Source organism: Melospiza melodia, chromosome 3 (genome assembly GCF_035770615.1).
Source record: "Melospiza melodia melodia isolate bMelMel2 chromosome 3, bMelMel2.pri, whole genome shotgun sequence".
Classification (NCBI taxonomy): Eukaryota; Metazoa; Chordata; class Aves; order Passeriformes; family Passerellidae; genus Melospiza; species Melospiza melodia.
This window is the reverse complement of record NC_086196.1, coordinates 49,496,419-49,518,209: the sequence shown is the minus strand read 5'-3', so window position 1 is coordinate 49,518,209 and position 21,791 is coordinate 49,496,419. Positions and strand designations below refer to the sequence as shown.

General features: G+C 42.3%; 1 protein-coding gene across 2 annotated transcripts in view; it reads left to right on the top strand.

Annotated features, from left to right (window-relative positions):
* The window catches only part of PGBD5 (piggyBac transposable element derived 5), a 64,586-nt gene that overhangs the window by 17,969 nt on the left and 24,826 nt on the right, over positions 1-21,791 (top strand). For both annotated transcript variants that reach the window (XR_010027118.1, XM_063151661.1), the window contains exons 2-3: positions 7,608-8,035; positions 15,875-16,009. Coding sequence is in view for 1 of the 2 variants with exons in the window: in XM_063151661.1 (XP_063007731.1) it covers positions 7,608-8,035; positions 15,875-16,009 (563 nt within the window). In the remaining variant the exon portion in view is untranslated. The remainder of the gene's footprint in view (positions 1-7,607; positions 8,036-15,874; positions 16,010-21,791) is intronic.

Genomic DNA, 21,791 nt, shown 5'->3' with positions numbered 1-21,791 from the left:
TAGAACAGACCAGGAGCCTGGGAAAGAAAGATGGGATGGTGGGATTGCACCTGCAAGAGTTGCCAGTGCAGGAGAGGAGTCCCCCCATGGAACCATCCCAAAGCAATCTCCTGGGATTTAGCTATGAAGGTCACCCTGCTGGTAATGGGAGTTGTGCTGACATAAAACTATCCCTGCTGCTTTGTACAGTTATTTTGTAAATGTGCACAGCTGTGCCCACAGACAGATGTGTAGCTGCTACGTGATCTACTCAAAGCTGTATTACAGGTGGTGTATGGAGTCAGCACATCGATGGTCATCTCTCATCTGCTAGATATGCCCAGTGTCAGCTGGGCTGCCAGGAGCAGGGCAGTGAAATGTTCACAGAAAACTGCAGTGGCAAAAGAGTGCAGTGGACTATTGCCATGGAAGCTGCTGCATTCCCCTGAGGAGGAGCATATACAGTCCCACAGCCAAATAATGTGCAAAGAATTATGTAAACTGACACAACAGGGTACTCTACTTCAGCATTGACTCAGCTGCTTTAGGGTCTTTGACTCTTGGAAATTATTTTAACCCAAAGACCTTGTACCAGTGTTTTGGGAGGGTCTGTTGGATGTTAGAAAAATGGTGATTGGTAGATGGCAAGATCTCACCACAGAAATTAAGTATATAATTAAAGGTGTCAACATCAGCTGCAGTAGGCTGTTTATTCTTTGTACTTGTCACAGCTTGAAAGCTTTGTGGCTTTAAAACATGATGGTAAACACAAAGAAATACTCTCTTAATTAAACAGTTTTTTTACCATGGCTTAAATCTACAACAAGGCACTTCCATGGAAACTGCCACAACATATCTGGCATGTTCTCATTCTCAGACCAGTGCTGTTGGTGTTACAACATACATTTAGTCAATGAGAAATGTGTAAGTCCTGCCTGCTTGGTCTCTTGAAAATGCCCCAAAATTTAGTTGTGCTTCTACTGTGTCTTTTCACACAAGATAATCTACTGAGTGACAGCCAAAATTATTTATCCTTGGTATCCCAGTCTTGATGCCCCATTGAAGTTCTTCACCTTTTGCAGGCTGAACTGCCAGCACATGGCAGTATGGAGGAGGAATGGGCAGGGTGCCTTGGTTATCACCCCAGGCTTTGGAAGGTCACCATCTCATCAGGGGAGGAGACTGTCTTGTGTTTGGTAGAACAGTGCATCATTCATCTCTGACCTACACCAGGCTGACCTGCTACACTTAATGCTCAAGGATTTTGCTATAATGCTTTGAAAAGCTGAATGACAGTCTGCATCCAGTACACAGCACAGAAACAAGCTGAATTGCAGGAAGTTCTTTAGTTTGCGAAATACTTCATTAATTTTACTGTTTGATTTTCTAAATAAGTTCTCTATTTAATTTATCAGTAACTCAGTGCTGCTTGCTGTGGAGGCCAGGGACTCTTAGGACCAGAGTCAGCACAGAGCAGCTCTGTGCTGCTTTTCAGTCCACTTTCATTTGTCCTTGGATTGCTCCTAGACACAGCTCTTAATGCTCTCTATGGATAAAAGTCAGACTGCAGTCTGTGGATCGCTTTATTGCTGACGCTGTGAAGAAAACAATCCTTTTTAATGCCGGGGAGGGAGGAGAAAGTGGCCTTTCAGAGAAGCTCTTTGGAACAATTTTTTGACTACGGTTATTACGTGCAGCCGTGGAGGCATTGTCAAAGGATTATTTATAAGGTTGGAAGAGTGCAGGCAAATCACACTTTGCTAAATAGCTTGGAATAGACTTAGTGAAACTAAATGTAGAGCAGAAGTGCGGCTACTGAGTGCCCACGCAAGGGTGCAAAGTAAGTTTCTGTAAAGGTGACCTTGCAAAAACTTCCCCAGAAGCATGGGCTGCTGAGAGTGAGCCCTTACAGTCTACAAAAAGAGCCATCTTTGGAAGGACCATGTCCAGTTTTTTCTAAGCCAAGAGTGTCTGCATGGGAGTTGTTGACTTTTTTATTGCCTCCTCCTAAGTTAGCTTCCAGCTCCAAGCAATACCACAGTATGGATCATGTTTTCATCATTTATTCTTGCTGATTCTTCTCATCATTGAATTCTTGTGTAAGGCAGTCCCTAAAGGAAGCTAAGATTTGTCTAGCAAAATAACAGATGCAGACATCTACTCACCCAAAATCCTGGTCAGAACCACAGTTGGTATATATTAGGATGATGCCTTTGACTTAACAAAGTAGCTTTGGTAGCTTTTTCTAATGGAGATGAACAAAAACATGCAGCATAATATCCTAAAAACCTGGATGCTTGCCACCCAGTTCCTACAGGAGAGTGGTCTCTGAAATAAACTGGAATAAAACTCAGAAAAAAAGTGTGAAGTGAATTTACTTCAAGCTGTCTTGACAGGCTTGTTGTAATGCTGTCAAACCAGCTATGGTTTGAGGATGGTCTGATGTACATTTCTAGGCCATTAATAATAGAGCTGATATGAAGACTGATATTCTGGCAAGCCAGATAAGCTCCAGTGCTTCCAAAGGTTGCATGAGGAAACTTAGTGTGAACAGAAATTCTGAAAAATATTCACTTGGGAAATATTAAAACATCATTTTTTGTTTTCTTGCCTTTTTTTTGAGCTCTTTATAGCGCTCCCTGCACATTGAAAAAGATGAGAAATTGTTTGAACTCTCTGTCATATTTCATTAATTGACACCTTCCATAAAGACATCTTTATGGAGTATTTTCTGATGAAAAGCTTCTGTCAGCACTTTTTTATGTTCTCTAAATAAGACCCAAAAATCATGTTGTGTACTTTTGCAGAGGTGACTTGTCAGGAATATAAAACAGTTTCTTTCTTTCAATTGCTTAGACTTAGGAAAAAGGAATTAATTGGCTTTTTAAACCTTGGTTTTTGAAGGCTGTACCATATATTGGAGGAGAAGGTACTTCCCAATGGCCAAAAAAAAAAAAAAGTTTCTGGATTGATTTTTCTTAGGTATGTATCTGCATATAATATGCTTAATGTGCTATTCTTGTAGGTGGCTATAAATTGTTAGATTTTTTTCCTCAAAGAAGATAATAAAATTACTTCAAAATTATTGAACTGATACTTCTACCACTCCTGTTCCTGATTTGGGAGTATTGGGGTCTGCCAAGCTGTTAATGAAGTTGCATTAATTTCAAAATGAGCTGTGATTAGCTCTGCACAAGGTTTTTTTACCAGCCATGCAATTTGGGTTATACATAGGGTAACCCCTGGGCCTCTAAGAGTAATGCAATATTTTATTGCAGGCCTCAATTGCAGTTTGAATGAGAGCAGAGTCTGTTGCACAGCAGAGCAAAAGAACTTTCTTTCACTGTGTTTTCTCCTCACATATCTGATTTATCCTGCCCAAAATAATGATGCTTTTGACCTTCTTAAGATTTGTATACTATGTTGTAGCACTGATAGGTTACAGTACATTTTGAAACTTTCTGTCTTTTGTCCATCCCTTATTCTGAGTCTGTGAATTCTAAGGTTGGTAATCAGAACAGAAAAAATACTAAAGGATACATTAACTTTTTAAAATGCTCTCAAATTACTTAATTCTGCAAACCAGTTAAGTAAGAAAAAAACATTTAATTCGCTTGATATTCTTTTTTTTTTTTTTCCTAATGTATTGCTCAGCAAGGAAGACTAGAAAGGGAACGAAGCAGGGGGAAGAATGTGACCAGTGAGGACCCATGTAAGAGAGAAGACCAGGGATTTTAGGACAACAAGCAGGGGCAGCCTGAAGTTCCACCTGGACTTCTCCTTAAATCCTTGTGGGAGTTGTGCACTGGGTGTGTTTGCTGAGCAGTTGGGTGTGCAGCCTGCTCTCTTGCTGGACAGCAGGCCAGCGAGGCAGCTGCAGTTTGCCCCGAGCCGAGCTGAGCCACAGCGGGCTCTGCCACGCACACGCTCCGAGGGCAAGGGGCCAGCTTCTATTCACGGTCACATTGCCAGCACAGACACACAAATAGCTTTTCATGCTTCGCTTTTTCATTTATTTTGAGACTGTTCTTACAAATGGAGATGTCTCTTTGTGGGAGACATCCCTTCTGAGTGCAAAGGAGAAAATGGAACCAGCGAGTCAAAATAGCAGTAATGACTTGCAAGGTGGTTGCTGCAGATTGCACAGGCAAGTTCTTGCTGGCAGACAGAGTGGGAAGGAAGAGGAGCTTGTGTGTGTAGGCTGTATCATAGCAGAAGTTGTTTGTTATTTTCCACATCCTGCAAGGTCACTTAGAGCAAGCCCAAAGTTCTGGTGCTGGCATGTGTGCTGCCCAATCAGAGGTTACTCAGTAGAGCTGTCCCTGTCCTGACTGTGCATGGAATACTGGGTCTGGCTGCATGTTCAGACACTCCAAGAGTGCTTTTGCACTTTGTCTCTGTAATTTGTATTGGAAATCCTGACTGGCTTTTAAAGAAACCCTATGAAAGTAAATATATTCTTCATGCAAACACTTTATAGCAGAGGAGAGAGAAAAATCTGAATTTTACATACAGTTATAATTGTATAATCATTCTGAGAATGGACAACTAGGCAAAGTCACTCTTTCATTTGTCTGAGTAAAGCTTTGAAGGCTAAACAGTGCATGCATGAACACTGAAACTCTTCATATCAGTATTTGCTGGGTAAGTGCCATTTAAGTCAATGTAAAAATCCTTTAAAAGTACGAATTAGCTATTTAAGTTCCTTATGCAGACAGTTGGCTCTTTCTATGGGATATATTTGTGTATTTAGAAAGTCATATTTAAATATTTTAAGCTGGTCATTAACTATGCAAAACTCAATTCATGTTAAAAATTCACTTCTACTGAAATTCAATGTTGCTCTTGTTATATTGCATATCAGTAAATTATGAATCAGTTGTGCTCACTTTGCTAATAAAGGCTGTTTTTTAAGACAATGAGATTATACAGGGGCTTTCACAATTTTATTTAATCAACAATTATGTTGATGTTTGAGTCAGAAAGTGATTCAGCTTGCTTTTTTAGAGCTGTGTGGGTTCTGCATGACCAATGAGATACAAAGCTTGTATATTTATTCCAGGAAGGAGAGGAGGTAGCAGGTTCTCTGTGTCTGGAGCAGGACTAGTGGGTAAGGAAGGATTATTGTATCCTGTATAGGTATCACTTATCAAGGTAAACTTGTGCAGCTGCTGAAAATTTTGTTACACCAAAATTACATTTTTTATGCTTCTGACTGCTCTTACCTCCCTGAAGATGGAGGCCAGCATGTACCTATTGTCCGTATCCAAGAGTCTCAAGATATTTCACTTTGTAAGACTTGATGTTTTATGAATTCTTGTTTGCTGTAGACAAGATTTAAAATATTACCCCTACTCCCAGCTTCTGCTTCTGAAGCCAGGTATATAAAAACTATCTCTGTGTGCTACCTGGAAGGTGGCCTGAGCACTGGAGTTGAGTTTGATAGTTACTCAAGATTTCATATAGAACTAGAATACACTCTGTTCCATTTGTTTTTATTAGAAAGCCATACCTACTGTAGAATATAAAAACTTGATTAAGTTATGGGGAGGAATGAAGATACAGAATCATGCATAGAGCATCTTTTGTGAGCTCTAACAGTGCTAGCCAGTGCCAGCAGAAAATAAATCTCCTGATCAAAAGAAGAAAACATTTGTTAAGAAGCTTTATTATTGCACTAGCAGTTAAGGTGAAGTAAATATATCTGTTCTAGCCCCATAGTTTTCACTTGGGAATGAAAACCTTTTATCATTTAAGCTGAAATGTTCTGTTCTTACCAAAACATGGTTTGTGCAAGGCTCTTTCTTCTGGTCTTACAATATAGAGGAATGTGCTTTCAGCTGAAAGTTTCTCAATCTCACAAATTAAAATTAGAAAGTAATCTTTAAATAGATAGTTTTTTATTAAAAAAAAATCCAGTTTTGTTTTGCATTTTGGCATTCTTTGCAATCTGAACGTTTACTGTTTAAAAGTCTTGATGTTATTTCAAAGTCTATTTTTATTGTCCTTCTAGTAGCTTGAGTTCACCAGAGTGCACTCAAACATTAAGGCTTAAGATCAAGGCCAACCACCATATTTGTGTAATTCCTTGTAGTTCTGTTTCATGGAAAATTTCTGCAAGCTGTAGTTGTTGCTGTGACTGGGAATGGGAACTGAGATACAAGGGTGCTGGAGAATGCCACCGGAGCAATGTGCTAGTGGATCTTTGCAGAGCCAGCTTGTGTGATGGTCAGTCTCATCTCCGATGCAGCTGGGAGAGCTGATGTGAGATCCAGACAGCCCTGTAGTGCAAGAAAGACTTGCTCTCGTTGGGCACAACTCCAAATGAGAAGCTGTATGCCTTCTGCTTTTGATTAGGAGGAGTATTTCAGACAGTTCTAGGGCTAAAGGCTGCTGGACTAAGGTGCAGTATTTCTTGGTTTGGGATTATACCCATGACATTGTCTTTGTCACAGGAGTGTAGAGTTGCTTTTAAGTGCTCCCCTGTCTGCTGGGTTTGAAGAGGCTGCTCAGCTCATGGTGTTGGTTTTCACTGCTTCTGTAGAATAGAGAATGTTCCCTGCCCTTACCTGATAACTAAAACACTACTACAAGGCGCAAGCATGAAAACTACTACTTTTGGAATGGAGCTTGGTTAGTTTGTGGGGGGGATTAGAGGAGAGAGGGCTTTAAATACTGGCGTCTGCATCCCTGGTATTGTGGGTTTGATGTTCCTAATTCAGTTTGGTGTAATCTGGTGTCTGACTGGCTGAACTTATACAGTGCTGCCAGTCCTTAGAGCCTCCTTTTTGTTTTTATCACCCTCCTCTTATGGAGTAGTTGAAACTGGCAGAGAAGGTGCAAGATCAGTGAAATGCTAGAGTAATCCCAGCATGGGACTGCAAGGCTTATTACATTATGGGAGGAAGAGGACCACTGCATGCATTACAGTGCTAAAAATATTCCCTGTGATGTGGGGCAGTGACACTAGCCACATGGTAACTGACTTGTTCTGGTAATGTGCTTTCTTGGCGATATCAGAGTGCAGGATAAAACTCCAATGTGGTGGTAGAGGCACAAAATTCAAAACCACATAGACTTGTATATGACTCTGTGTGGAGCAGGGTCAGATATGAAAGTCACAGAATTATGACAGTGAACTAGGCAGGAATTGGAGGTGCAGGAGGAAAGGTGCACCTCAGGTTATAGAGCCTAGGAATCATGTCATCTGGGATGAGGGCAGTGCTGCCTCTGGAGGACTCACATTGTCCTTCTGGGCTGTTTGGAGGAAGGCATTGCTTTGACATGCATATGGACCAATGAAAAACTATCCAGAAGGAGTCCAAAACAGCTGCTGAGGATAAAAGTTGCAGGTAATGTGTAAGTGGAGAAATAAAATGCCTGCTTGTCTCACAAGCCTGCATGCTACAAAGTAATGACCACGCAGAGCAGAGGAGAAACTTTTCAGAGTGTATAGTATCATACAGGAGGAAGGATATAGGGGGGAGGGGGAGTTTCCTGGTGAAGTCTGTCAGGCAATGGGTACATACCATCATTTGCATGAGAAAAATACTCATGCTTTCAATTTCTGGTGTTGGATGTGCCTTGTGGTGATCGGAGTGTGCCTATCTTTCCTTCTTTTATCCTAGGTCCAACACGAAAAATGCCCCTGACTGCCAGTGCCATGGACTTTTTTCAGCTCTTTGTCCCTGACAATGTACTAAAGAATATGGTGGTCCAAACCAACATGTATGCAAAGAAATACCAGGAGAGGTTTGGTAGTGATGATGCCTGGATTGATGTCACCTTGACAGAAATGAAGGCCTTCTTAGGCTACATGATATCAACGAGCATCCACCACTGTGAGTCTGTTCTCAGCATCTGGAGCAGCGGCTTCTACAGCAACAAGAGCATTGCACTTATCATGACACAATCAAGGTTTGAGAAGATTCTGAAGTACTTCCACATTGTGGCCTTCCGCTCGAGCCAGACAACGCATAGCCTCTACAAAATCCAGCCTTTTCTGGACTCTCTGCAGAATGGCTTTGACTCTGCTTTCAGACCCTCACAAGCCCAGGTAAGAGTTAAGCTGTTCGCAGGGCACATCTGACCTGGTTGTCTCACTGGGACAGAAAGTGCACAGCACAGCTGCCTGGGGAAAGCTGCAGTGCCTCCTTGAAGCGAGAGAGAAAGCAGCACTCTCCTGTGTGAGGGCCCATCAGTGTCTGTCAGTGCAGGCACCAAACAGGTTTCAGTGGGAATGGTGCTCTCTGAGCTGCAGCTGTTTGCTTTAGTGACCTAAACAAGCCTGGACACTGTTCAGTGAGGCTGGCATTGGGTTTTGCTAACCTGAGGATGGGAGGTTGCAGGTTGTGCAAGGGTAGAAGGGGCAGAGCTGGTGGGGCTGGGCTGGAGGGATGGAGGAGTTGAGTTTGCTGAGGTGGCTGTCCCTGACCTTAGCAGTAGGTGCTTGCTGTATGGTCCAGTAACACTGCTGCTTCCTCATGACTGGAAAGGGAGACAGGTGAAAATCTTTTCATATTCATCATAATCTATTTAAACTTCATTCAATACAAATTATCTGCTTTTGAAGCTGTTGCTACTGGTTGTGTTCAGAAATCCGGAAAGTAAATGGAATAAGCATGAAATATGTTACTGCTTGATATAACTTTTCAATCAATTCTCTGTTTCCAGAACATAAACATTTCACTTAAGCATTTGGAAAGGGTGTTGTATCCATAGTCCTCTTACTTTTCCTCTTTTCCTTCTGAAGCATCCCATTTTTGCCCACTGCACAAAATTAATGAAGGCATAGATGCTACACATCCATTGAAGTGTGCCTAAAATAAATGGCGAGTGATTACAGTTTATTTTATAGACAATAAAAATCATACCTATATAACCCATGAGAACACAGCTGCCTAAAAAGCTGTTAAGGTAGAGAAGGGAGGAGGGAAGAGTGTTCTCACTGAGCTATGCAAGGTATGTTTCCATTAAGACAAAACAGGCAATGAGAAACATGGAATTGTTGGGACTGAGCTCCCTTAAAGATATGAAATCTAATCCTTCTGGTTGCTAACTTCAATGGGCAGAAGATAAAGGCTTCAGAAATTGATCACTGTGCCTAATGCAAATGCTTAGAATGGTGTGCTGTGGCACACACTGTGAGTGCAAATCCATTAAGGGATAAGATTTTATTTGCATGTATATCCTTTCTCCCATTCCCCATCCCGAGTAAGGCTTGAGAACTGAATTGATAAAATCACAGCACCCTGTTTGCAATGGCAAAACATCTAAGTCTTCACAAGCAAAACGTTTTATTATCCTGAGCTTGGTAAGGAGATGCTACTTAAAAAAAATAAGGGGGAAGAAGTAGAGACAGCCCAATTTTCTTCCTTTCTCCTCCACTTCTGTGCTCCTTTGTCAGTGTTTACGTCAGCGATTTCTATGCAGCATGTTTCAGTGATATTGACTGGAACAAAAAGCACTAAAATACAGCTTCAAAAATAACCCTGTGAGAAAGAATAAGGTTTTGAATCTGTTGTTAAAAATACCCTAGTGTACCTCCAGTAGGCTTCTGGGGGATGTTCCAGGCCTCCTTCTGAAGGGAGCCTTGTGCGTGACATCCTCCTGGGTGCCATCAGTCAGGGCAGCACACTACTTGTCTCAAGAGATGAGGACCCCATCTGCTCACAGCAGCAGGAAAGACCTCTCCCTGCAAATTGTCGTGAATGCAGACTGCAGTAAACATCAAACCCAGAATGCCCAGTGAGAAATACCAGAAATAATTAAAAATAATAAGACAGTTGCACAGAAACAAATGGAAAGATGAGAGGAAAGAACCACTTAGATGGGCTTTTGGAATTTCTGCCTCTGAAAGCCAATTGGAAAGGGGGACCCAGGTTTCTGTGATCAGTGATACCTGAAATCCCAAGGTCAGAATCTTAAACATGAGACTTGTGGTACCTGGGTGGCTTGCTGCTGACCCACAAGCTTCATGCTACCTTCTTGTAAGGGGCATCAAACAGCTAAATCACAGCTCCTGTTGAATGCAGCAGGGCTGTGTGGGCTTATGGGTAGGCTTGTTACTGATTTGTTTCCTCTGGCAGTGTGGACTCAGCACAGATTAGGAAGATGCCATTATTAACTCACTCCTATGGACAGAGCAGGAACAATCTGCATCCATCAGGCAGTACATCTGCCTTCACACTTATTTCTTCTGTAGATTTGATCTTTTCTTTTTTGAGAGCTAGAAAAGATTCTTCAAGTGGAACTTCTGTCAGAAAATACTTAGGGCTTTTTTTTCTTGTCTGTGACCCCTTCCCCCCCCAAATGTGCTTGTAAAAATAACACCACAGTTGCTATGAAAGGAAACAGGGAGAAAGAACTATGCCAGCATACCAAAACAAAGAAGACAATCTAGTGAATTATAATTATTTTGCTAAATATACTGAGCAAACAAAAGGAAATAATTACTCTCCAGCTTATGAAGGAATTGAAAGTCCAGAACATTTTAATTGTGCATCAGCAGTGCTAGCTGTAGTTTCTGAAGTTTAAAAAATGGTGTTCTGACCTAGACTGGTAAAACAAATGACAGGAATATTCTCTGCATCTTATCCCTCCTCAGCATCATCTGTATAAACAAACACTACCTCTACCTAAGCAACAAGAGGTGGTGATTTGGGTCTGCTCTTTTGAGCAGCGTTATTTCTTTGCTACTTAGCTTTGTTGCTGTGCTACTGTCTGCAAGCTTGAAGGCAGGGAGGATGCCCTGCCTGCACTTGGGAGGTATAGAGCAACAAATTCAAGGGTACTCACCTGCCAAGGATATACACTGAATTCCAGAAACCAGAGGAGTTCACGGAAAATAACATCACTGCTCAAATATCCTTCTGTGCCTGCTGAGTGTTTATATGCTCATCAGCAGGATGTGGCTAGACAGGATTGCTGTCTCTGGCTGTCCCTGACTGGTGCAGGAGAGGTCAGGAGCATAACTCCAGGCTCTCTCTGCTTCCCTCTCCTGCTAAAGTACCTTCTCTTTGATGTTTTGGAACCAAACAGTTTTGCATCTGCCCAGTGAAATATCAGCTGGGAACAGTCACCAGCAGGAGTGAATCCCTGGCAAAAAGAGAGATGTAAGTCCAACCTCTTGCTCCAAGGGCATGGTGCTCAACTTTGGCCAATTACTGGGCAGCTTCTTTGTGTTTCAGTCTTGATGGTATCATAGGGTACAGCTAAGCAGTTTCAACATAGCTCTTCCAAAGCAGCTCACAGCTTTAGATGACAGCCTCTTTGAAAACACAGAGGGGCAACCTGCTTTTTTGTCCTCATACTTATATGTTTATTTGATGTTGGATATTTCCAAATTATAAGACCTTGCTTGTGCTGTACCTCTATATTTCAGATTTCTTGTTCTCAAAATGATTCTTTAGGAGTTGAGGGTGCTGGTCCCAAATGTGAATCATTCTGTCTTAGAGCTTCTGTGAGAGTGACACAAATACATAAATATACAGAGTATGCTGGCCAAATATAAGACAAGTATGAGCAAGAGAAAGACAGACAGAGGAACAATAGGAATATTGAGTTGCAAGGTAAATTTCTGATGTCCTGTAGCTCTTGGCCAGTTGATCCTTTTGTGATGCCAGATTTTAGGGAGAGTTTGGCAGCAGAAAATGATGAAACTTCATTGCTATTTTTAAGTTACCTAATGGTAATGGAGTGCTGTAAGAACCGACTTTTTGTTTCTTAAGAGGACTGATTGATGACTGAACAAACGGGCAGAGGAGCATGGAATCATGGCTCCACTGGAAGTCAGAGTTAACCTTTGAATGATGGCAGAGAGGAGCTGTAAAATGTGGAAAGGCCAAGCAGGACTTCAAAAATGAGAATAGAAAGAATCTGTCTGATATACTGGAGAAGAACTGTGATAGAGAAATAGAGAAAAGTGGTGTGGTCAGTGTGAGTGACTAGGAAAATGGCTTTCCAGCAGCAGTCTGTAGAAGAAGATTGCGTTATGTTGAATAAAAGTAAAACTGTTGCAGGATGATTGAGGGGTTTGGATGTAAACTTGTCTGGTTGGGTGGGTTGTTACTCTAAAATGAGTGCCATTTTAGAGCTCTTACTCAGAAAGCATGGAAAATGCAGGCATTGCCTGGCTGAGGAGATTTTGCAAGTAGGAGGTAAAGACTGACATTCAGATTCACTAGCCAGTGATATCTGCAGCAGGAGGAGAGGGACGTCTGCAATGACCAGAAAAGGAAATACTGAGGGGTTCTTAAGGGAAGGGAGATGCTTTCAAATGCAGCATAATGGAATCAGAACTGGCAGCTAGATATGCAAGCAGAGATGTCAGACACCAGCAAGAGAATTTAGATTAGACAGGAGGAGCTTTGGAGCAGAGAGGCAGAAGCACAAACAATCCTTGCAGAAGGAATGACTGACTGTGCATCCAGACACGGTTACCAAGGGGCCTCTGCAGCTGGGTGGTACCCACCAAAAGCCAGAGACAAGGCAAGCTGAGGCAGCTTCTCCAGGAGACAGGCTGAAGAGACAGCCTGTGTTGTGGATGGCCATGGAGCTCAGGGGGAGATGTTTCCCGGATATGTTGGTTCATTATCTAAGTATATGGAGTCCAGGAGTTCCAAGTGCAACAGACTTAGTGATTCTAGGCTTTGTCTACAAGCCTGTTTGGACTCTGTGAGAGAGAATGGGTGGAATTTTGGTGTGGAAAGAGCACTGGAAATGGTCTAAAATGGAGAAGAAAGAAAGGCACTCCTGACAGTGGCTGTTTTGTTCTGTGAGTGAAAGATATTGTGAGACAGAGCAATTGATGGAGTCCCATCTTGGAATCTTGCCTTTGCAACACTTGGAGTGCAAATACAGACTGGGGGGAAAACAAGGAGTGAAGGTTTGGCAGGTAGATCTATCAGGGATAAGGATTACTATGAGGGAAAGGGAAAGGAAAGGAAAGGAAAGGAAAGGGAAAGGAAAGGGAAAGGGAAAGGGAAAGGAAAGGGAAAGGAAAGGAAAGGAAAGGAAAGGAAAGGAAAAGCAACTAGATTAAGAGCTTCTGAGATCTGAACAGAACTGGGAATTTGAGAGAAGAAAATGGGGATGATTTCTATGAAGAAATCCACCAACTATCTTTCATCATAGGAAGTCAGAATAGGAAGAGGGAAGCACTTGGGGAGTGAGAAAAAGATGGTGAAGAGGCGGCCAGGAATACGTGTAGGAGTGATTAAGCCTGAAAGTAGATTTTTATCAAGGAAGATGAGAAGCAGGAAAGAATATGCCATGGGGGCAGTAAGCTCACTCCTGTAAAAGTGTGTATTGCTGCAACAGCAAGAATGGGGAATAGAGAGGGAGCAAATATAACTTTGCATGGGGATTTGCCAAATAGATGGACTTGAGATTACAGGAAAAGCAGGGAGACTGAGAATACAGGAGGGTGAACAAACTTATAGGATGGGCCAGTAGCAACAGGGCCAACTTTTGTCCTAGAAACACCATGTCAGTGCCAGGGGCAGGAACAGCTTATACAGTGCCTTGCTTCCAAAGTTCTTTACAGCTGTTGAAGCAGTGGTTGCATGTGGAGTGGGTGTCCCCCACTCTCTGAAGGAAGCTCCAGGGTTTTCAGTTCATTTCTTGCCTGTCCACATTTTGTCTTTGCAGCAACAGCAGATCTTTCCTGAGTCTGTTCACATTTTTATTCTGTCTTCACAAAAGTTGAGTTGGAAATTACAGAGAAATTACTTAAATTCAGTACAGAGGAACGAAGGAGGGAAGGCAGGACTGAGCATGGGCAGGAAGAAAAGGAAGATGAAGAGAGGTTTTAAATATTCAGATTTGCTTTCTAGATGTAAGGCTGACAGGCCTTACTGTGTCATAGAAGGCAGAAAGAGTGTGAAGGGTAAACAGGATGCAGTCGAGCTGCTGCAAGGAGAGTTGATGCTGTGGTGCAGAGGAAAAAAGCTAATGACAGAGGGTAGAAGATGTCCTAAGGTCATGCTTATACAGCCTTTTCTTTCTGCTGCTCTCCATCCTACAGCAGGGGAGATTATAATAGTGAAACCACACCACTCAATGTGATCTAGCAGGTAAGAGAGCCTTTCCAGAAGCTGAGAAATTCTTAACCATGTATCTGACCCTATCCCAAGGATGTGCTCCTTTCCTCTGCACTTGAGAAGCAGAAAGGCAAAAGCAAGTTTAATGTTTGCAAAATGCTGTTCAGAATCCTCTGAGGCAGAAGCGGGAAATGCCCCAGGTGGCCTTTAGATAGGGAGGGTTGTGTTCTGTGTGGACCTTGAGAGAGGAAGATTTGGCTTCAGTGGGGAAACAGGGCAGCTGCAGCTGGAAGAACAAATAGCTTTGTGTGCAGCTCTCCTTGCTCACATCTGCATTTTGGTGTATAATTTGAACATTTTGCAAGAGTGCTTTCAGATGGTCCTGTGAATGTTTCATGAGTCGTTGCGAAGTGGAGTGCGTATAAATGACAGTGTGCAGCCATCACTGCGTGGGGAGGGCACGGGTGCCTATTTTGGGCTGACAGAATCATGTTCAGCAAACATCTTGTGTTCAGGAGGCAAGCAGCTGCTCATCTCTGGTGCTTAACTGCTCACCCACCACATCTCTCCTACAAGTGTCACTCCCAGGTTTAGCGTGGCTTTGTTCTCATTTCTGCCATGGACTGCACGGATGTGCACTAAAGCAGCACACATGCAGGTGTGGAAAGGCTTTGTCTGAGAGTGGAAGCCTCTGCATGCCTGTGTCTGAGCCTGTCTCCTGGAGGGATGGTCACTGGAAAAGAACAGACTCCTTTAAATTATAACCCTCTGACTATTTTGCATGTCTTTACAAGGGTATGAATTATGGCCTGCTGGGACTGCTTTCCCCACACGTACAAGGAGGGGAGTCTGCAGTGACTTGCTCTAATTTAGATGTACATGGCTGAATTTGGCCAGCATTCATCAGCTGAGACCTTTCAACAGTTTGCAAGGCTTTGTACTTTCACAAGTGGCTTGCTAAACACTTGCACATGGTGCACTCAGGTGTGTTTATGTTATGCACAGCTGCCCATGAGCTCTGGGGAGCTACTGGTACTTTGCTATAGGTGAGTTCCACAGTGTGATACCTAGCAGTAGCACACTTCAGTTTTGCTGCTAAATTAATGGAGAAAAGTGTAACAAAACAGTTCTGAGAAACAGGGAACCACTTACATAATCTGAATGCAGAATGCAGAAAGTGCTTCGTTTTCACAGGTCTTCATTACTTGCTCCAGTCTGTCTTAGCTTTTCTATTCCTGCCTCTGGTGGTTTATCCCTGCCTCCTTTTGACAATTTTTTCAGCTCCTGAGGCAAGAGAGACTTCCCTAAAGCTGCTGCTGCTAGGAAAAATATTTTCTGTCTCTTCACCACCTCCTCAAGTGGCAGCAGAAAGCATCTTTTCCTCCCTTAATTTCTCTCTCTCTTTATTATGTCTTTTCCTTTGCTATAACCAAGGAATGTACTTTACAACAAATTGTAGGGGATGGTTGGGTGGAAAACATTCTGCCAAACAATATGAAACTTATGAAGAAGTATGGAGAAGGATGCTGCTAAAAATCCACTCTCCCTGCCCCATCCCCTGTATCATTTTGGAGGGATGTTGAATTGTAGCAGATAGTAAGAAGTGAGAGCTGTGCCTTGCAATGTTTGCAAATTATGTGTAGAACAGCTGTCCATAATGGGGTGTGCTTGGCCAGGCTGTGGTTTTTGTTGGATGGTAGCATCAAACAAAAATGGGTTTCATTCTCTGTTTGGGGTGATGCACACAAGCACAGTGCAAGGGTTGTATTTCCTTGAAAGCAATTAAAGCACTTTTTTTTAGCAATCATGCATTCTTCCATTTCTTTCCCTGCCTCTTTTCATGCCACTTGCAGGTACTACACGAGCCCCTGATAGATGAGGATCCTGTTTTCATTGCGACCTGTACGGAGAGGGAGCTGCGCAAGAGGAAAAAGAGGAAATTCAGTCTTTGGGTTCGGCAGTGCTCATCCACTGGTTTCATCTGCCAGGTGGGTTTTACCTCTTCAAATGTCTTCATTCAGTTCCAGCAGGGCCTTGAATGTATTGCAGAACCAAAGGTAACAGTCACTTCCCTTGGTTACCTGGCTGGGGGCTGCAGTCTGAATGCAGGAGGCCTCTGACTCCTGCGAATACGAGACGTGAAGGACAATGATGACAGGTTCCTGATGCTTTGTTTGCTGTATGATTTAACTGAGAGTTTCTGTCTCTGATGCTGTCCATCTGGCTGCCAGCCTTCAGCTAATTACATTGAAATGCAGTTAAAAGGTCTGTCTGTATATCCTAAGTTTATCTAAATGTCTAGGTACTGTGACTTATGTAATTTTGAATGAGTCAGATTTTTTCTCTATAACACTGCACCTGTGATAGCCAGCGGTGTCCAATAGACTAAATCAATATGGTACCAAGATGTCAATTTTTCTGTGAGAAACATATTAGTGGGGGCCCCTATTATGCATCTTTTCACACATCTACCTCTCAATCAAAGCAATAAAATCTGATGTGACTTCAAGGTGAGATGTCAGCTGGAGTGAGAGACATGTTAAAGGGTTTGTTTGTATTGTTGTAAGGCATTGGGAACATCTTCTCAAATTCTTAGATTCCCCAACAGCTGATGTATTTTGAGAGCCCTTGAAAAATCTGGTCACTTATTTTGATGCTTAGAGGTGAGGGGGCAGATGTTTACCAGTATTTCTTTCTCCCAAGAGCTCCTGTGAAAACATTGCATCCCACATGTTCCGGAGTGGTGGTACAGAGGTAGGATGTGCACTGCTTGCTAAGGCTGAATACATGTCAGAACAGGGCCTGTGGATTTGCTGCAGTTGAACATTGGTTCAGAGCAGGATTTGGCTGGCGAATCATTATGACTGTTTGAGTAGCTGTGCAGGAAAAGAAGCTCACTGGGAACACAGGTTTGTGTTTTCAGCAATGCTGTTAGCTCTGAGAAGAAATTAGGATCCTACCTCTTCCATCTAGGTTTTAAAGCATCTATTTTGTCTGATACAAAATAGACTCACCTTGTGAAGCATCCTTGGATGTTTCTGCTCTCAAAGCTCTTGGAAAGTAATTTGCTATATAGAGGCAGTGTCTTTGATCTCCAAGGAGAGCTTCACCAGTCCTACATGCAGTTTATTACTGAAGTGGGCACAGCAAGCACAAAGTCTGCTCATCTCTTGCCACACTCCCCCCAGCCAACTGCCACAAAACTAATGAGTCTTCAGACATGCCAGAGGTTTCAGATTCTGAGCCATAATTATGTTGCACCTCCTGTCCTGTCCACTGAGAGGCTAAATTAATGGAATGTCAAATTAAACAGAATAGATGCTCAGCACCACCCTAATCCTCCCACTCCCTTAATGAATTAGATGCTCGTGCTTCACTTGCATCCGGATGACGTCCAGGATTATCTTACCAGCTGCCTTCTATTTTCATTCCTTGACTTGGCTGTCATTATCAGCATGCTGAAATGACTGGGTGAAAGGGACCTTAGGGACCAGTGAAAAAGACTGTACCTTCATGCTAAAATGGAAAAACCTGATCTGGGGAGGATGGGCAACTTCAATTATTATGTGATTGAAATGCTATGTTCATTTATGTGTCACACTTACAAACAGTTTTGCAGAATCCAAAGCATTTTTGGTGGTTATTTGGTGTATTTAGAGTATTAAAACAGAGGTTTTGATTTTTTTTCCTGTGTTAAACAAAGGGAGAAAATTGATCTAAACCGGAAATAAATCCAATGCTTTTCCCTTCATGTACACACCTTTCCTTCCATCTCTTGTGAAGCTGCCACCATGAAGAAAGGACTTGTTTTCTAGAAGTTGAAGACTGACCTGTCTATCACCTGCCAAATCTTGGAAAAACCTTCAAAATATACATATTCTTTAATACTGTCTGGGTGAATTCCCTCCCTCACTGCTTCCACATGATGACATTGAGGTCCTTTTATTCAAGATAAAATAAGACTATCAACACATCATAAATCAGGATAATTCAGTTTCAAAAATTTGAATAATATGTATCTGTAAAAGGTAGGCCCACACAGAAGAGAGGAGAGACCTATATGTGACAGGTTTTCAGGACAAAAGGAACCTCAAGAGGTCTTTGATGCTCCTGGCCAAAAACAATGTCCCCCAGTCCTGAATTAAGCCTGGTGTTAAAAAAAGATGCATCTGAGGAGACATCTTAGTTTTCCCAGTGTTCTGCTTTTCCTATGGTGGAAAAGATTGGTTGGTTTTTCCTAATGAAAAATGGATGTACCACATGCTGAGTTACTGTGTGAAATCTGGTTGACAGCTCACAGGTCAGTTGTTAATATTAGGAGTTTCAGCTGCTTGTCTCCTCAAATTCCTGTTCGTGCTTGTTCTTGTGAACAAAACTTTGAATCAATTTTTTGGATATGAGTAAACACTTCTTTTTGATGGCTCATCATTTGCTATTTTAAGGAAATGGTGTTTGGTTAAAAATCTAGCCCAATAAGCCATTCATGGAACAGAAATGGCACAAAGCTCAAGTGCTGCTTGTGGACATAAGAAGGTGCATAGGCTTATATATTCATAATATAAATAATGTTTGAATATTACACTAATTTTCTGTCTTCTGTACTCCAGATAACTTGACTGCACCCTGACAGTTAATTGTTTTAAAATGGATGCACAATTTCAGATTATATCTCTGCTTCAGAAAATCTCAAGCAGAGCAATCTTGTTGCAGTGAATAGCTTTGTTGGCTGAGCATCTCTTCACGGTCAGCTGGCCAAGTGGGAACATGCAGGAAGGACACATTATGCAAACAATGGAAATATATGTCTGCTGCAGTTGGGGACACAAGCAAAATCTCTCAGAGGGCTCAGAAGGGCTCCAGGAGAGCTGACTTTGGCAAAGTAGGTGGCAAAACTGCCCTGATACCATTGCCTTTTTCATCTGCCCTTGACACTGGACATCAAGGTGGCAGCAGCTGCTGTGGGAGAGGGCTTGGGCCTTCTCATTTCTTTCTCTCTGATTCAGGGGGAACAACAAACACAGCTTGCAGCTTCAGGTGTGCCTCTCTGCTCCATCTTCTCTTTGCTTTTCTTGTTTCTTTTCGGTCTACCTCCCTACATACTGCTTAGCACCTCTATTTCCCTACTTACCATGGAGACACTTTTAAAACCAATATTTTAATGTCTTGATTGCAGTTTAAATTATTGAAGTAGCTTAAAAGTCTTTCTTACAGTATTTGCTTAGAGTATATTTAAATAGTAAGTCATGCTATTTAAATCAAAACTCCAGCTGTGTCAGGTTTTTTTGTGAGTTCTTATTTCTTTCTTTTTCTCGGAAAATCTGGAACACTTGATTATAAAAATGGTTCATAAATATGATTGGTAGGACTATTTCTCATTTTAGATATAGCAATATCGCTCATCAAAAAATGATGAAGAAAATTCTCAAATTCCTTACCAGGGCTAGTTATTTTCTCCTGGTGAGACATATCATGCTCTCTGTTTGCATTCTTGTGTGGCTCTAAAGGAATGAGCATGATTATGAGTAACTATTACTAAGTGATGCCTAGTCCTTGCATAGCTCCTCCTGCACAAGAAGGTTTTCTGATCATTTTGCAGGAGAAGTAAGCACAGGATGCTGGTGAACCCCAGCACATGGAGAGCTGGCAGAACAAGGTATTCCCATAGTGCCTCATCCTGAAGCACAGACCCATCCATAGCCCAAATGTAACCCTCAGACAGTCCCTGACCCAAAGAGCCATCAATTAGCAAGATGAAAGACTGTACTTAGATGGTAGAGAGCACTGCAAAGGGACAGTCAGGCAATATTAATCACTCTGATAGGCAGTAATGGAATTAACTCATCCACATTATTATTTGCTTTAAAAGCTGGTATCACGGTGAGGAAAAAATTAGTTTACGGATGTGCATATCCTTTCCTATGCACTGAGATTAATTTTATTTTCTGAGGCTATACTGGAGACTTCTCCCTTCCCACACCTCCTCCCTGCCCCTGAATATCTGGACTCTGCACTTGCTTATATTCCCTGGCAGAAAATTCTTGCAATAGTGCACTTCATTTTCACAAATATCTCTGTGAAATATGTTACTCAGATTTATGAAGCCCTTTAGGTCCTTGTGCTGGGACTGACTTTGAGTTTCCACCTTCCACTGCTTCCCATGAAGCGGTGAGTCAGAACAGAGTAAGGAAAAGTACTGTGTCTCTGCATCTTGAGTCTTTCTATGGTCCTGAAGAAACAGTGATTTGCATGACAGCCATGTTTAAAGAGTGAAACCTGGATCAGGGTAAAAAAAACCTGGATCACTACCTGAGAGGGTGAGAAAGGGCTCTTTCTGCAAAGAGCAGCAGTCTCAGTGAAGGGAGATGTCTGAGGTTGCTCCACAGATCAATGGCAGAGCTCTCAGTGGCAGCAAAAAAACCCCCCAAACAATGTAAACACCATGCTTCTATAGTATATGCTGTAGTTCATGTCAGACAGAGTAGCTACAGCCAGCTTGAATACTTCATACCCCATTGATTTTACAGAGTAAGAACTTCCAGAATTTAGAGAAACTGAGATTGTGCCCCAAAGAATTTATAATTTCACAACACACCACATAAGTGCATTCAGTCAATGGGGTAAATAAACCTAGAGTCAGTTTTGTTTTCAAGGTCAGAGTTGCAGGAGAGTTGACCATCTGTGCACTTGTTTAATAAGCTGCTCAGAAATGTTGGTGTTTCAGCCTATTGAAGTTCTGTTTAGAGATTAGTCTGAGCCCTTGCATTTCTTTAAACAGGGCCCTGATAATTCCTCTATTGCTAGAACAGTTGCATCTGGAACACACAGATGTAGCAGCTGCTTTGAGGAGGTTCTCAAGGTCGGGCTTTGTCGGTGAGGGGATCCCAGGAAATCTGATCACCTTCCTTTGTCAGCCACTGGTGACTGGAAAATCCTATCTACTTTCTTCCTCTGGCTCCCACCCAGCTCTGGCTTTTAATGCATGTGGTTCTGTAATGTCAGCATCTGAGAATCCCAGATCTCAGTTAAAAGTCAATTATCCTCTTCTCACCAGTGTTAACTGGAAAGGTATTTTTGCACATGTGTGATGGGCCAGTCCTATTCATTTTATGGGCGTTACAATCTTACCATGTTTCTACATGAATAGGAAACCAAACCTAAATGTGATCTAATGCAAATATCTGTCTTACATACAGTCTTAGTGTTTGTTTTCAAGTGTGAATGAAAATTATTTTTAGTTCCTATCTGAGCTGCTTGGAGTTTATGACAATAAAACTACCTGTATGGTTGTGTCCTTTCTGCAGCTATTCTCAGGGCAACTTTGCTTGGGAAGGAGACTTAAAGCACCAGAGCCCCCTGTTTTGTGAACTTAATAGGTTTGCTGTAGGAATGCTCCTCATGGATCCCATCCCTTTGTGCTGGGTGCAATAAGCAGAACTAAAAAAAACTCTCTGCTCTAGGAAATTCAGGATCTAAGTGCAAGAGCCTTAAGCTTCCTACAGCAAATCTCTTTAGTTCAGACACATTTTGGCTGCCCAGAGAACTCTGGAAGCAGGCTGAGTGCAGCAGTGTTTCTTGGCTAGTGCACATGGCAGAGCTCTGGGACTAACTCACTGCTAGGTGCCAGTATAAACCCTACTCCTGGTGAGCCTGCATGGGCCAGGCAGTCATCAGCCTTGTGGTTCCTCCTTGGAAATGGCTGGGTCCTTGTGTCAGTGATTTGTCACTCGCTTTTGCCTTAAGATTTTACACCCTTTTAATGTATTTTCCTCC